General features: G+C 29.0%; 1 protein-coding gene across 4 annotated transcripts in view; it reads right to left on the bottom strand.

Annotated features, from left to right (window-relative positions):
- Nucleotides 1–6,106: 6,106 nt before the first annotated feature.
- LOC107441893 (paired box protein Pax-6) overlaps nt 6,107–18,358 on the bottom strand; it is an 85,699-nt gene continuing 73,447 nt past the window's right edge. For 2 of the 4 annotated variants that reach the window (XM_043042665.2, XM_043042667.2), the window contains exons 6-9: nt 13,859–13,941; nt 12,014–12,207; nt 8,766–8,974; nt 6,107–6,933 (exon numbers count right to left, since the gene is read on the bottom strand). In XM_043042665.2, coding sequence (XP_042898599.1) covers nt 6,839–6,933; nt 8,766–8,974; nt 12,014–12,207; nt 13,859–13,941 — 581 coding nt within the window. In that variant the 3' untranslated portion in view covers nt 6,107–6,838. The remainder of the gene's footprint in view (nt 6,934–8,765; nt 8,975–12,013; nt 12,208–13,858; nt 13,942–18,358) is intronic. The other 2 variants (XM_043042666.2, XM_071177514.1) reach the window with 1 other exon arrangement.

Here is an 18,358-nt window from a genome sequence, read left to right as displayed (position 1 = left end):
TTCGAAATGCGAAAACAAAAAAACAATGATATCTGATAAGGAATATCAAGGTTAGATGTCATATTGATTTATTATCTACGCTTAACACACTAATATTAGTTTTCAAATATCATGTTTTAACTTACTGAATATAAAAATTTAGAATAAGAACTTATATACCAGTCCAATGTCAAAAGAAATACACAAAATGCAATAGACAATATTTTATTGCAAAAACAAATCATACCAACTTTCGGACAATTCTTTTACACAATATTTATTCTGTAAACTGTACAATAATAGATTTTATACACTAAACAACCAGTAATCAGTTTGTATAAATATATTCTGACTGTAGCTTTACATATCAGAAAAACATATTCGCAACATATTTCAAATAAACAAAGTAGTATTTTTTTCAGCTTACAAACACGTTAACTCCTGCCTGAATCAAAAAATTATGAGCATTAAACATTTTGAATTAGCATGATGAGTTAATTAATTTTATTTGATATGATTTATTTATTACATTTAATAATTAAACATTTCCACATTTTATAATTTACTTGGTTTCAAAACTAAGGTTCTTAAGATTTCTTTACTCAAAACTAATAATTTACTGAGTTTCACTGCGTACAGATCTATTTTCATTATAAAATTACTTGATGAATATTTATTACTTTGTAAACAAAAGTATAAATTATAATTTATTGATTAACAAAAAAAATTACTTATGCGGATGGATATTTCAAAAATATTACAGTATGTTAAAATGCATTTAAACCTATTGCAAACCATGCAAGTCCCATAGCAATTAATAGCCAGTGGCCTGTTTTGAAATTTAATTTAACTCAATTTATAATTTTAAAGTAATGTTATAAAAAAATTTCCATTTCGTACAAAGTTCTGTTAAATTTCATGAAAATTTCAAACCAATTATTCTCTTTTTCATTTATGTAAAATAAATTTTTCATGCAAAAAGTTTTTTTTTTTTAAAAAAAAGAGAACAAATTTTGCAAGAAATAAATTTCAATAAATTTAATCGACTCGAAATTATTATGTTTTTCAAGTGTATAAATATTTACATTGGAGATGAATAGTTTAACATATTTTCTTGCATTTTTATAACAAAAATATTTGATAGACTTTAACAAAAAAAATATTTACATAGGTTAAATTTGCCAATACGCTGAAATAAGCACTCAAGATTTAAGAACCACTTTGTTAAAATGCATTAATTTAAATATGTTTGATAAAATAGTTAAAAAATATATAACATTAAGTTTTATGTGAAAGATTAATTATATTTGTTTTAGAAATTATTTATATTAATTTTTAGGCAAATCGTATTTTTACAGATAATCAGTAATTGGTAAATAAAAAAATATAATTATTAGTATTATAATTATTTCTATAAAGATTTCAGAAAGCAATACTTATGTGCAGTGGTAACCACAAATTAGTCTTTTTTATACATTAATTATTTTTCTACATTTGCTATAATTACAAAATTTTAATTTTAATAAATGTAAATAGTTAAATCAACATTTTTCCATAGAGTAAACTTGAAACCCTATAATTGTAGATGTCATCAAAGTTGAAAACTAAAAATAATTCAACAAAGTGCAATTTAATTTTTGTGATAAAAATTTATTTTTAAAGTTTTTTCCACAATTTCTGATCAAAGGATTTTTTTAAAAATTTATTTGTTAATATTTGATAGATATCTTCAATTACTCTAAAAAACTAAAACAAAAAAAATAGATAATTTGTGGCTACTTCTGATTGTGTAGAATTGTTTCATTAACAATAGTTATTATACACTTTTTCACTTTATTGCATTAGTTTAATATTTTTCATTAAAAATAGTACATTTAAATAACATGAACCCATGTCTTGAATGATAGCACACTTTATATATGAGAATTATAATTGAAAAATAATCAACACATAATTAATGTCTGCAAAATTATTTTACAAAACAATAAATGGAAAACATTTCAAATGCGTATTTTTCATGTTTAGGCTCAGTTTTTTTATTTTTTCTTAATACAACACATTATTATAAATAAAGAATAATTACCATTTTATATATTTAAAATATTTTAAGAAATATTTACTAAAAAATTCTTAAAGAAATAGTGTAATGTAATATTTTTAAAAGAAATAAAACATAGATTAAAATTTCCAATAAAATTTATCAAGCGCATAAATTAAATTTTATTTAATGGAGTTACATTTCTTAGATTTCCCAGTTTTCAATTACTCAATAAAGAAATATTTCTATTTAATAATACCATCGAGTTTATAAGTAGACAAAATAAAACTTTAAGATAAGCTGCATTAATACAGTTTAAAGCTTCTTTTTTATTCGAAAACTAACTTTATAAATGATTTCTTTCTTTTTATGCGATTTCAATAAATTAATATTTTTTTTAAAAAAGAAATCGATCTAGATCATCACGAGTTGAGATGTTGCTGTACATTTTGATATTGCAATCATATACCGCATATAACATAGAATTCAAGATGAAAATGGCGGAAATTGCAGACCTCAGGTAATCGCGAGAACAAAATTTCACGAGGACAAAATATTGCATAAATTAGTGTTTGCTTGCAGAATTTTGCATGGACAAAATTTAGCATAGACAGAATGCCATGCAGACAGAATCTTTGTCAAATAAAAATTCACACTAACAAAACCTCGCTCTGAAAAAACGTCATGCAATGCAGACAGATTTCCACGCAAGCACACACTCGCATTGAAAAAGAGAAGAAAAAAAAAGAAAGAAACTCGCATTTGTGGCAAATTCTTGTGCAAAGCAAGATTTTGCATGGGCATAGCTTATTTCACGAGTTAAAAATGTAAAAACAAGATATTGCGAGGTGGGGGGGGGGAGAAATGCGGAAACCACAAATTAAAAGTGAGAGACTTACTTCTTTCACAATAAATTCAGCTGACTATTCATCATACGAGAGTGCTTTGTCAAGTAAGATAATAGAGAGATTTTGCATAACGCTAATCTTTTTTTTTTAACCCTAAATGGTTAGCTAATTTCCAATACCATGGCATTAAACGACCCACTCTTCTGGTTGGTATTCTATTAAATAAATAAATAAAAACTCAATTCTATTTTGCTTTTTTAAAGTTCAAGTAGCATTTTTTCAAAAAGAAATAACTAAATAAAAGCTTGCATTTTAATTGAGACCAACTACAGCCAAGAGGAAAATCTCCAAAAATGAGAGCGAATCATTAAAGGCGGTTTGAACTGTAAATTAGCAAGGGATACGGTGATCAGTGGGGAAAGTTTCGTGCATGCGCTGCAAACCTCGAATAGTTTTAACATTTAAGATAGAGGAAACCATACCCTACTGTCCAAATTAGAATTCTTTTCACTTTATTTTGTCATTGCTGTAATCACCCACCTAAATTTTGTTTGTATGGGATTTCGTATAAGCTATTATTATTTTCTTTTTTACAAAAGATTTTGTTTCTCACAATATTTTGTTGATCCGTGATTTACCCTAGCGATGTATTATTCTGGCAGATTTTAACCTAGAATAATAAAAACTACAAGTTTATAAGCTCGATGAATATTATATTCCAATATCATTATCAAGAAATTATTTTAAAAATAATTATAGATTACATAAGAGGAGTTTTCAACTTTACTTTCAGGCCACTAAACAAACGAATATTTAAACAACACTGAGAAATAGAAATCAATTCAGGGCTTGAATTTTATCATTCAACTTATTTCACTATTATTATTATCATTATCATTATAAAATTAGGATTCAGTTTTAAAATAGCAACATAATACAACCATGAATCTTCAAGGAAGAACAGCTAATTGCCATCGCGCTTTCATTTTATTATAATGAACTGATGATTTTAAATGGAAGAGTTAAATATATTACATTGAAATATTAAGTACAATGTATACAAAGATTTGTCATCATTTGACGACATGGCACAAAATATACTTTTCACATTCTCGGTAACTTTGGTCCTAAATATCCTATAGTCCCTTTGGTATACTGTTTTCATCACTTAATATCACTTTTTTGGTGACTCATATGACTAGCAGTGAGCATTAATATGAAAATTAACTTACAGCTTATAATCATCACAGTACATTCCATGCTTTGTATATGAATTAATAATGACTATCTGTCGTATTCAAACATTGATAAACAATGCAATGATTCATAATTTTCAAAATGTATATTTAGAATTTTTATAATTTTTTTTTTTGAATTTTTAAGTTTTTGGATATTAATCGAAAATTGCTTTTGCTCATTATATAGATATTAAAATTAATTTACGTAAATTTTGTATTAAGTACTATTTATTTCGATAGCACTAATTATACCACGTTGAGAAAAAAAAATTATGGTCAAAACTACCAGAACATGGCAAAATTTACCGTGCTTCTAGCGGTTGTGTGATAACACCAAAAAGCTCGGTAATTTTGCCGAAACGCTTTGGTAATGATTTCGGTAAAATTAACTATAAAATATGGTTTTATAATCTGCGATGAAATTTGATAAATGTGGTAAAACTTGGTAATTTTATCATGATGCTTTAGATCACGGCATAAGAACCATTAATACAGTTAAATTTATTTTTCAGTTTTATACTTTTTACTAAATGTGTAGTAATAAGAACTATAATTTCGGAAACCAGAATTTCCGGAGAAGAGTTCTGCACTCCCCAGAGAAATTACCAAATGAATGATTTAAATACCGCATATTTTGGTTTTATTATACAGAATTATGCTGTTTTTTTTACCAGAAATGTCATTACCGTTCTCTACGGTAATTTTACCAGAATTTTTTTCTCCGTACAATATTTCCCAAACAATTTTTTATGCATTAATGATTACAGCAGTTCCAAATATTTGTTAGAATTATTAAATTTTTACGACTGCATTTCACTATTAAGCTATTATAACAGTTTGTTTTCTGATGCATTTTTAAATTATAATTAAATATACAATTTACATAAATAGACATGATATGTTACCGAAATAAGACAAGAAAGATAGCGCCAGCTATAGATAAAGAGGTAATAAATCTGAAAAAAGTGTGCTTTTCATATTTTACATTTTTAAGAAAATAAACATTGGGGAAATTTTCGAATAATAATCTCAAACGTCGTTAAAAAGAAAAGCATTCAATTACATAAACTGCGAATTCCATAAAAATATGGGTAATTTTTTTTTCAAATTTTGATGCATCATAAAATTAATTAAAAATATATACAAACACGAAATTATTACCAAAAATTAAGAAAAACGTAATTATTTTTTTATTTAGTTGACATCAAGATTCAGACAATTGTCGTGTCAGTAAACAAGCTTCACAATCTCTGCTTTAATAAACGGTGCCACTAATGTGAGACCAACGAGAAATTTAAAACTCACCGCCTAGCGAGATTGTTTAGAACCGATATCGAAGCTTATTTAGTGATAAGAAAATTTGATACATCTTTCTGGCAATTACGTTAAAGAGTAATTAAATTTTTACTCAACTTTTGGTAACAATTTCAATTTATAATTTATTTTTGATTCCATTGGAGGTTGAAAATAATGATTCTTGTAAGTAATAATTCTTGTAGCTAAATATTTTTAAAAACAATCACTAAAATATTTAAGTTTAAATTTTTTTATTATATTTGTACAAATATAAAAGCTTCAAACTGCAATAAATTGAACTAAACATAAAGCTGTGCCTTAAACTTTGCTGTGTTAGTAAAATGGTGTTTTAATAAAATGAATATTACAAGGCTCATATGATAAAGAAAATTTCAGTTGTTCTCATCAAATTCTTTAGATTCGGGATTATCATAAGAAAAGATATTGACAATGAAGGTGTTTTAATAAGCAATTTTAAATTAAAAGTTTTGTTTTAAAATATTGTTTATCTGATCATGCTTAGATTCACATTTTAATATCAAACTTTTTGCACTTTTATTCTGTTCTTTGGAACTATTCAAACATAACGTGAACGCATAAGGAGCAGGAAAATTTGTGATTTCGTTTCTTACTCTGGCAAGGAATGAAAGTATGAGCAATGTTTATGGAAGACACTAAATTTCTTTAATTTTTAATATTCTTTCCAATTTTTTTAATTTCTAAATTTCTTTAATTTCAGACATAACTAGATTTTGTGTGAAACATTACATTTTGACGAGAGGAAAAGATCTTGCTTAAGCGAAGGGATTGTGGTTTGCAATTTACTTTCTTTTGCTGACGATGGAGCGAGATTCAAGTTCGCCTAAAATACGTTCACGTAATATTTGAATGGTCCCTCATCAAATATATTTCATGTATGTGCAACTTAAGTACAATTTAATATCAAGATGATACTCAAAATTAATTAAAAACAGAGTTCAGAAAAACTCACATTTAATTTTTTAGACAAATTTCTGCAGAACTTGATTGGAGCGTTATATCCCATGAAACAGTAGTTAAGTATTTGATTGTAGCTATAAAACTTTCGGTAGATTATGAACTATAGATGTTTCGTGCTCGGAATGTGATTTGCTGTCTTCCTCTATTTTTGCTTTTGATTCTTGGACATCATGCTCTGTCGATGCACTGTGGTCTAAGGCAGGTGTATTCCAAGATGAATTTCTTTCTACTCCAGAAGCCAGATGAAGGAAAAGAGGATGCAAATAGTGCGATTCACCTAACCTTAGACCATCAAGAATCGAAAGATTGCGATCATTTATCATATCTTGCTGTTGTTGCGATATTTGCTGTTGTTGTTGATGTTGTTGCTGTTGAGATTGCTGTTGTGTTTGAGAAGTACCACTGGACGACCATTTATGGCGACCACTGGAGTCCCTTTGTCACTGGATCCTCGGCCAGTAATTACTCGTTACTGAAATATCGGGTGTTTGTCCGGGAACCTGCACGGGCACTGTAACTCCAGGTGATATAACACCTGAAATTTGAAAGGAAAAAAAAGAATTTTTTAAAGATATTTTTAAAGCTTTTTGTTTTGAAGATAAATATTTTATTTGAAGATAAATTTGCAAATTCGGTAAGATTTTGCTTAACGTACGCTAGTTTGCTACCAGAGATTCGTATAAGTTTCAAAAACTCGATATTGTTGCGACTTACGACTCGATATTGTTGCGACTTTATTATTAATCGATATTGAAGATATGCGATATAAAACTCAATATATCTTCATTATTTCAATAAAATGAGTAAAAAATAATTATTTGATTTGTTGTTGTTGTTGTTCATTTACGTCGCACTAGAGCTGCACAATGGGCTATTGCCGACGGGCTGGGAAACATCCCTGAGGATGATCCGAAGACATGCCATCCCAATTTTGATCCTCTGTGGAGGGGATGGCACCCTCGCTTCGGTAGCCCGATGACCTGCACGCGAAGTCGAGCACTTTACGGTAGAACAGTTTAACGAGTACCAATACCGCACACCCTCGATCCCCACGCAGGCTGATCCAAGTGGTCACCCACCCGCACACTGACCGTAGCCAGTGATGCTTGACTTCGGTGATCTGCTGGGAACCGTGTCTTAACTATCAGTCCACTGCGGGACATAATTATTTGATACTTTTTCTAAAGTAATCACGCCCCTTTTTCACATGTAATCAAATTTAGTATTCAATTAAACATTATCACTATTTGTATTTCCATTTTACTTTATGCGTTGCTAAGAAAAATAGATTAGCAGATTTGTTGGTTAAATTCTTTATTATAAAATACTTAATATTTCCTTTTAAAATTACTCTTACTTTTTAAATTATATGAAAGAAAATTAAATACTAAATAAAGAACTGCCATAAAATACTAATGTTTAATTTGAAAGTACCCTTAATTTTTAAATGCTATGCAAGAAAACGAAATGCTAAATAAAATACTTCCATGAAATACTAAAGGAAAATCTAACATGCCTAAATCACTAAGTAAATATTGAATTAATTAATAATAAACTTTAAGAAAAGAAAAATTTCGAGTAAAATAATTGTATCTGTCAAGCAGGACCTAGAGGAATTAAAATAATTTACTTTTTCCTTATATCTAATATCTGCACTATAAAAGAGGTTTTCTCAAAATGTGTCAAAATAGCGCTGTAACAAATAATAGTCGAAAATTGAAAACCCTACGTATTCAAAATTGAAGCAGATATACTCATTTTTGAGGAAAATGCATAGTCCAAAAAGATGATATTCATTGAGAATGGTAATCGTTGGCTGCCGGCAGGATTCGAACTAAGTACCTCCAGATTCGTAGTAGGAATCTTTAATTACCATATTTTTATACCCCAGTCCAGGGAGAGTTAGGAATCTGTATATAATGGACGTGACAATGACACATCATGACATACTAATTTATAATATTAATAGTACAAAGAGTTGCTTTTTTTAAAAAATATATATATATATGGTTTCAATAGCTTAATCAGGAGATAGATAAATTTAATTCCAATTTTTGCTTATTTCCCTAGATCTTAAAAACTTTTAAGTGAATGGGGGGTAAACACTGTCACTGCCAAACGAATATCTCTCTCACATATTTATCCCTCCGCATCATTTTTGAGACCCTCCACATCATTTTGTTCAAAAATGAGCTCATAATGTTTTAATTTTGAATACATGACGTTTTTTGAATTATTATTTTTTTTGGAGCTATTTCAAAACATTTTTGCTCAATTTCGGGAAACCGTGATGCTCCAATTTTAAAAGTATTAAATTCTAAATGTTGGTAATTAAAAACAATTTTTTCAGAATCAAAAGACACCTACCTGCACTATGTGGACTAGCTCCGCTGACTGCGTACGAAGGATGCGTATTCATAGGCTGCGCTGGTGTACACGACGCCCTAGAATAGGCACCAAGACTGAGCGTATCGTGCAGCATATATGAATAAGCTCCAGGGTCTCTCTGTTGTAGACACGAACTCGGTGTCATGCCAGACACCGGAGCCATGCTATAAAATGAAGACATGTCTTTGCTGTAAAATCAATATTTGTCTTAGAAAATTATCACTTTTATTATATGAAATATTTGGAATTCAAATTAATTACTATAATAATCATAAAAAGAAAAGTATATTAAAAGTCATTAGTCTTTCTATTGTTATGAGTACTTTAGCTGAAATTAATGTAAACTCTTTTTTTGTTCAGGATTAGATACTCTAGTTACCCTTGAAAAGATCGTACACTTTATTTCGCATAATAGTTTTTAAAAAACTCTTTATACCATATGAAACTACTTTATAAGATAAACCTCCAAACTATGTGATAAACCTTTATTTTATATGACAGGAGTGGCCAAGTTCTTTGATAGCCGAGCCATTTCTCAAAATTTGAAATTTTTCGCGAACCGCAATTAAATATTTATTTAAAAGGTATGCAAAAAAGGTATTAAAAATTTTATTTTACAGAAATTATATTTATTGAAAACATGTAAATAAAAGTACAAAATATATGTATTGAATTTAAATATTAAAAATGAAACACATTTATTTTACTTATCTTGACAATTCTTTAAAATTTGGTGAATAATTGGTGATAGCAATTCTCAGTAATTCTTTGAGATACTGGTTAGTTAATACTGATTGGTGTTTGGATTTCACGAAATTTAAAATGGAATAAAATGATTCACATAAGTGCGTTGTTCCGAATATTGAAATAATTAGACAAGCAGCCTTTTTTAATTCAGGATAATTCGATTCTGGAACAAATTTCCGAAATTCTGTAATCGACGTCGACTTATATTTTAATTGTAGAGCTTGATCGTCTTGCATCTCTATTAATTCTAATTCTTCAGATGCTTTTTGGGTCATAAGTATATTGGAAATGGAAAACTCACCTTGAATTATGTTAATTTCAAATGGGTTCAGAAAAATATTAAAATATAATAGCACAAAAATGAAAAGGAACTCGGGTATATTTATCGAGAGCCACAAATAGCCCTTCAAAGAGCCGCATGTGGCTCGCGAGCCACAGGTTGGCCACCCCTGTTATATGATATACTGTATGAAACCTTTAGACTGTTATACTGAAAAGAAACCTTTAAACCAGTGGTTACCAACTGGCGGACCGAGGGCCACATACGGCCCTCGAAGCTTTTTTGTGCCCCGCGAACTAAAATATATTATTTGTCATTTTTTTGCGGACAATTTTCGAAAAAAATCTATATGGGTTTAAAATACTTTTCTTTCGTTAAAAAAAAAAAACTAATTTCTTCGTTTCTGTGAAATTTAACATACTAACTGTGCAAAAAAATTTATTTCTCATGCAAAAATCTACTTCTTATTTTAATTTGTAATTCAATACTTTCGTTTTGTACAACCTGATAAAATTCTTACAGTAATATTTAATGTTCCTTCAAACATAAAAGAGTCATATATAAAATTTTGATGAAGTTGCGGCTCGCCATTTGACTGGTGTTCTTAATTGCAACCCCCGGCCTCATGTAAGTTGAAAACCCCTGATTTAGACTATTCTATATTAAAAAGAAACCTTTATACTATACTATATTGAAAAGAAACCTTCATACTTACCTTTTTTCCATTCAAATTAAAAAATGTATCAATAATTGATTTTGTAGATTAAAGAAATTTCAATGATGAATAACTGTTTCTCTTAGATTTAAATAATTGCAAATAAATGCAAATTTGAAATCAGTCGTGTTTAGAAGAGTTTACCTTCCACGCAGAAAAGGACATCGGTGTTTCATGCTGTATGGCATAACCATAAATTATTAAAATGCTAAATATAAAATTTGTACTTTTTTGACGTAAATTAATACAAAATAAGGAAAAAAGTAAGAAAAATATGTTTAATGAAAATTCGGTGAGTCAAATTATGCTTAGTACTTCATACGCCAAAATGTATATGAGTGACCTTAATTGTTTTCCTGACCTACTTCCTTAATTGTTTCCATATCGTCATAAAAAAAGAGCCTGTAATATGCTAAAAATATATTGCACTAGTAACCGCTCTTTTTTATCATTGCAAAAGGTTGAATAGACCTTAATGTATTTAGGATCAACTTGACAAAATGTTACAAGTTAAAATAAAAATAAGAATAATAAATTTTACTCAGCAATGTAAATCAATATCTAAATAATAATCTAATACAGGAAAGGAATTATCAAAATCTGATATTAATGTTTCTCTATTCGTTAATGGAGTGTGCTAAAATGAATATAAAATACCCGAAATGTAATCCACGAAAAAGCATTTGACAAACTCATATAAAATTAATAACTAAAATTAAATATAGAAATTAGTGATAATTAAAGGCTTCGTGGAATGAAATATTAAGTGATATTTTAAAAAGACAGAAACTTTGGATTTGAGTACATTATGATACTAATTCTGCATAACCAAAATTTAACAGATGTTCCACATCTGAATTAGGACATAATATTTTAACAGGTGTTCCACATCTGAATTAGGATATAATATTATTTAAAATTGTATCCTTATAATTTTCAACCGATTTCAGAATGCAAGGAAACTTCTTAAAGAAACTGATTTTCGTTAAAGACTTTTAGTGAAACTGACCTACTTTTGAGCTACACGAAATGGTAAACCACTACTAGCTCTATAGCAAGGGGACTTTAAACCACAATATATATCTCACAACATTGGGAATACTCTTCTTCAGAATTATAATCGGTGAGTACCAGTAGGAATATGCGAATCATCGGTCAATTATCGCTGGACAGCATCGCAGAAAATCGAACCGGGATTACCTCATTGTAGGATAAGGGCTTTACCCCCAGAGCTAATCTTGTCTTTTATAAGTTAATTGCAAGAAATTTATAACGCTTTTAGAGACAATTTTCGAAAAATCTTTACTGAACATATTCTTCTCTATTAAGCTCATCAATTGTCATATTGACCTGAATTTTGAAATTAAGCTGTCGCAAATCGTCGTAATTGCGATATGAATTAAATTTGCATTCCACTAGCAAGTTTTAAAAAAAGTTCAACCGGCAAAGAATACATGAATAAACATAATAGTTTTAAAAGAGTACCTATATGAGTCTGGCATTGCACCCATAGGCTGTCCAAGAGAGGGATACATTGTGTTTGCAAAAGTACCGTTCAATGGCAACCGTCCAGCGGTTGGTGTTGCAACGGATGATGCACTCACTTGATCTACGGTTCGCCTTTGATTTCGTAGTTTCTCTTCTCTCCGCCATTTCGCTCTTCTATTTGAAAACCACACCTACAAAAAACAAATAAATAAAAAAGTACTTGCATTAATTTTAATGAATAGGTATTTTTTCTATCCTGAGAAAAAGTTTGAACTTGCTACTGTTTTACCTATGTGGAAACAAAATTTCAAAATTTAATTAAATCAGCAAATAATAAATTACTAATAATTTAAGCCTTTAACATTTTGAAAAATCAACATTTGAAACATTTTGAACGTTCAACATCATAAATAAACAACATAATCAAATGTTTAACATTTTGAAATGATTTTTAAACAGATTCAGTGTGTTTACTGTATTTTATGCGTTCTATTCAGAAGCTGGGAATATCGTAAGCATAAACTAACTCTGAATTTGATTTAAACTTATGTTATCCGAAATGAAAAAAAAAATTCTTGCATTATTCATTGTAGATTTTAATAGATAATTATTTTTTCTATCCTGTGAAAAAGTTTGAAGTTGCTACTGTTTTTCCTATGGGGAAAAAATATCAAAATTTAATTAAAGCAGCAATTAATAATAATTTAAGCTCTTAGCAATTTGAAAAAACATAAACCGAGCTCTCAGAAATAAAGATTGCATCAATACAAGATTTGCATTAACTGTCTATCTATATATTGCTTGGAAGTTTTTTATACACTCCGGAGGGAAAGTTTGATAAGCCTCTTGTTTCACCTGGTCTGCTTGGGAAGTTTTTATATATCAAAATATATACAACAGAAAAGCATTGAAGCTAAGGCGCTGAATATGTGATAAATCTATTGTAGCCAAAAGACATGATGGACAAACCATAAGCAAACGAAAAAGCATAGCGTATATGAGAGTAAAAAAAAACGACAACTTTCTACTGGCTGTAGCTATGTAATATGGAGAAGTTTTATGGGAGGGTATGTGGTAGGGTTCTTGAAAGTTTGGTTCTTCTTCGTACAACAACAATTTAGAAAATATCTTTGAAAATATACTAAATATTTCATTAAAATAGTTTCTTACGAAGTAATATTAAAAACGAGAGCATTGAACTTCAAACGAAAAAAAAATGACTGTTATTCGAAAAGAAACGAATAATTAAGCATCGTCCAGTTACTATAATTGGGGTCAACTTTGCATGGAAATAATTGTATTTTAAAGGTGATCTGATTTTTTAAAACATGCTAGGAGCTTTAACGAATCATCCATCTAATGAACATCATCCAATAACCAAAATTACTGCCAACTTTGTATGGAAATCGTAGCATTTTAAAAGTTTCGATCGTGATCTTTTAAAACGTGCAAGGAGTTTCAACGAACCATCCAGCTAGTGAACATCATCCAATCACTAAAATTGGCGCCAACTTTCTATGGATATCGCAGCATTTTAAAAGTTTTGATCGTGATTTTTTAAAACACGCTAGGAGCTTTAATGAACCATCTAACAAGTAAACATCATCCAATTACTATAATTAGCACCAACCTTGTATGGAAATAGTAGCATTTTTAAAGATTCGTAATTTTTCAAACCATGTTATGAGTTTTAATATATAAAATTTTAGAGGAAAGATTTTGCAGGGAATAAAAATTCTGTTTCCATAGTTAACACAATTAGGGGATTTTAATTTTCTCCCGATTAAATTTTGTCTGATTTTGTTAGATAAGTTAGAAGAAAATGTTGGGACTAACACTTACTTGTATCCTTGCTTCTGGTAAGGAAATTTTTTCCGCTAACCTTTCCCTTGCAAAAACGTCTGGATAGTGCGTTCTCTCAAATTCTATAAAAAGCGAATAAAAATTCAGCACAAAACATTTTAAATTGTACAATTTAAGTGAAATATATAAAAAAAAATATGAGGGCTACGTCCCATTACACAAAAAAACACATATAACTAAGACATATGAAATCACAAATATAGCACAAATTTGTATACTTTGATAAACAAAATTTTTTTTTAATTAAAACTACATATACTTATCAACGATTTAAGAATACATCTTCAACGATGAATATGAATGTTTCTTGAATTACATATCTTTATCTGTAAATCAACTTGTTTTCGATAATGAGGAAACTTCGATAATGAGGAATAGTAAAAGTATACAAATTTTTTCATGTGCTTAAGATGCCCTAATGTTTGAGAAAGTTGTAATTTATCAGGAAATTAGATTTATTACCATTTAATTTGTAATTCTAATCTTAAATCTGTAATCTCTTCAATTTTAAATCTGCAATTTGTTGATTGTTTTAAATTAAGTCAGTGGAAAGTTCATTGACTCTATTCATGAAAGCAATTTTTTCTCAATATATCAAAAGCAAAATACTGCCTATTATTTTTTGAGACATTCTTATTGGACAGAAAAATCATATGACAAAATCATTAATCAACGAAATAAATTCTGATCATCTGTATGAAAATAATAAAAATTATGAAGGTATTTTTAGCTGTAAAATATTTTACTTGAAATATTTATTTAAACGGGATTTTTTTTTTACTGTAAGAAATAAACATAAAAACAAGATGTACTTTTATGTATTTAGAGATTCTTAAAAGAATATAAACATCTTTTATCTTCTTTAACTTTAATAAATATAATTTTTTATTATAAACACACTTACATGGAATAAAGCTTTAAATAGCGGAGGAATTTTTACCAATGATGTAATATAGCAGAGAGTGAACAAATTTTTTGGTTTGGGTCATTTTGGCTTGGGATATTTATTGTCATAAATATCAATAATTAGGGAACTAATTAAAATATAATGAATTTGAAATACTATACAATAAATATAAAATATATATTACATAAAAATTATTATATTATTATTATAATTTTTTAAAAAAATATACCAAGCATGTATATTTCTGGCTGAAGCTTAAAAGCGTTTTAGTGAACTGCATGTGAGTCTCAGGCTTATATACCCCCCCCCCCGCAGTAGAGCCTAAACTAACCATGTAAAGGAGTCAATAATGATATAAAAACTAACGCATCGTTGAACTGAGCAAACGTTTAAATTTGTTTAATTAAGGATAAACTTGAAGTTAAACTAAGTTGCTTAACTATAATTCAGAAGGTTTACAAGCTTGATCAACAATCCATCACGGATTACGGAATTACGAAACACATTTTTTGTGCCAAACATATTTAGATAAAGTTGAGGTTCATGATATAAAGTTTACTTCGTATGATTGCAAAATTTAGATTTTAAATTATTATAAAATGTAAATGACTTAATTGGGTAATTTTGTAAGAAACACTTTTTGTAATAAGATATTTTTGGATATAATTAATGAACGAATATATTAATATCGCTTCGTCAAAATTAGCTCTCACTTGTTGAATCAATTAATTTGTCTAAACGTATATTTTCTTATATTGCCATTACATAAAAAAAAGGGGAAAAAACACGGTAAAAACAACCAAAATACAGTAAAATGTATCGAGTTTCTGACAAAATACGAACACCAATAACACTAAAATATGGTTTAGTAAAATGTGAAAGAAAATTCAGTAAATGTGGTAAAATTTGATATTTTTGTCTCAATACCTAGGAGCATGACATAAAATCCATTTATTCAGTAAAATTTATTTTTCAAATTTGATTTATGTGTGGTGATAAGAACTATGTTTTGAAAGTCAGAATCATCGGTGAATCATTACCATACAAGCAAAAAAATTACGGAATGAACTGTTTAAATACCGTATATTTTGGTTTTTATTATCAAAATTATGATTTTTTTTTAACCAAAGCTGTTAGTACCATACAGTACGATTATTTTACAATAATTCTTCCTCCATGTAGATAGATCAATTACAGTGAAAAGTTTTACATTCACTTTAATTTTCTTTTCTATTTTTCAGATGGGGGAAGAACATTTTGCGAACTTAAATTGACTGAGAATAAACTTCAGAAATTAAAATAAATTCAATTAATAAAAAAATTCAATCAAATAACAGCGCATGATTGTTAGAATACACAAAATAGTTTTACAATGTAAAAATTATTAACTGAAATAGCTCCGTGCTACAAATTCTACAATTTTAATTAAGTCTCTTATTTAAATAATTCCATAATTAAGCTTCGTCAAAAGAGAAAATGACGTTAGAAAAAGTTTCGTGTGCTACTATATTCTTAAAGAGGGTGAATAAAATGAAATTTTTCAAAGGAGAATTCTTGCGCTCATTAACTTGAATTTAAATTAACAAACTTTTGAAGTAAAAATAATTATAAAAAAAAAAGAATGCCTGAAAATAAATGTCTCTTGTGTTGTACAACTAGGCATTTGATTTTAACATTTTCAGTTATAAAAGGTGAACGTACGATTAATTTTATAGTTCAGAATACTTTCATGAAAGTACGTATTTGATGAAAATTTTGTTTTTAGAGCGTCAATAGAATGCTGAAATATTATTTTATTTTGGTTAATTAAAGCAAGTATAAGTATTAAAGATATATATTTTTTAGCAATTTTGCATTTCTTAACATTTTCTTAAAATAGAACTTAAATCCTTGTCATCGGGCTAATCGTGAGAAATTTACTTAAAACGGTTTAGTTTCTCTCAAAAACTCCATCGCGAAGGCGAGGTGAGATTGCCCCTGTGTTTGATCCAGGGGTTTCATTTCTTCTGGCTCATTAAATTCGATATTAAAGTTTACTAAGTTGAACATAGCTGAGCTATGTTCAACTTAGTAAACTTTATATCGAACTATGACCGCTATGACTATGACTCCTAAACTATGACCGCTGAGCCAATATTCACGAACTAACAACGACTCCGAAATTATTTAAAACGCTCGCTAAAGGTGAACATGAAAATTACCACTCACCACATGGCGATAGTCAACATAAAAAAGTGGCGAGTTAATTTAAATATGTAACCGGTCAATTTTTCCCATAATTTTTTTTTTTTTCAAATTGTTTATTGCTTTACTAGATTACTAGATTGCTTCAACAATAAAGAAGGATTCTGGAAAACAGAATTTTCATTAAAATATTAATGTTTCCATTCAAAACTTTGATCCTTCAGAATCCATCAATTTATGGTGGAAAGATTTTTTTGGAAGGAGAGTTTCTTAATAATTAGAATATTTCAAAATTGTAATGTATACATTAACTATATTTTGCCAACCCAAACTCTTTCAAAATAAAGTTCCTTAAAGTCAGTATGTTTTACTAAATTTTGTCACATGTTTATAATATTTTTATGCTGGTTATATTATTTTTATGGTCGAGCGGTTAGCGTGGCTGACTGCAAAGCCAATGGCTGCGGGTTCGAATCCCTCTCAGGGAATGGATGTTTCGCTCTGTGTGTTGTTTTCTATTGTGTGAATGTGGCACACCCTATAAACAGGTATCTGTGGCAGAGCAGCGTGGGTAATATTGCTCGCCTCCGTGGATCACAGGTGCCCACTGGGTAACGTTAAATTAGTAATACTTCTGGTATCTTCCTAGGCGAAGAACGTAAAAGTTCAGTCCCTGCCATTAGAAAAAAAAATATACGTATTATTTTTATCGTTGAATTAACTTTTTATAGTCGTAGATTATTTCTAATGTCATTTTTTTCTCTAAATAAAATTTAATCCAATAAAAAGAAGTTTGCAAAAGTAGCTATTAAAGAAAAAGGGCCTATCTATATCGGTCAACGACTCTGTAGGTTTGATTCGGATTTTTCTACCTCCCAATATGCTAAAGTACACATTTTATTGGCTGGGATAGCCGGGTTGCCAGGGAGCTGAACTCACGTTTGTGTCACGTTTGTTGTTGGGAGTTCGAATTCAGCCAGCCGAAGACTCACCGTGTAGTAAATGATGCATGTTAAATCTGTCGGGTCACAAAGTCCTCCATGTTCCCGTAACAATTCAATACCTCTGAGAGTACTGAATTGGAGATTCTGGTTCAGATCAAAATTACGATCTGTGGACGAATGAATGGATGTATGAATAGGTTCTCCCTATAAACGAGTGCGACGTATGGGTGAGGCAGAATTCGAATTCTTGGCCATAGATGGCACAACTGGAAAACAAGAACAATCGCATCCCATCTGCCTTAATGCCGACGACGCCGACAGATTTTATTACAGTTTTTAAAAAATTAAAATTGAAAATTTTAATTTTAAAAATAGAATAGGAAAATTAAGAATTCAAAGATAATAACACAATTTTTTTTTTACTGTCAAAGTCCCCCCCCCCCC

The sequence above is a fragment of the Parasteatoda tepidariorum genome, chromosome 2, assembly GCF_043381705.1.
Source record: "Parasteatoda tepidariorum isolate YZ-2023 chromosome 2, CAS_Ptep_4.0, whole genome shotgun sequence".
NCBI classification, from domain to species: Eukaryota; Metazoa; Arthropoda; class Arachnida; order Araneae; family Theridiidae; genus Parasteatoda; species Parasteatoda tepidariorum.
Note: the sequence above shows the minus strand (reverse complement) of the source record. Positions and strands in the feature narration are given on the sequence as shown.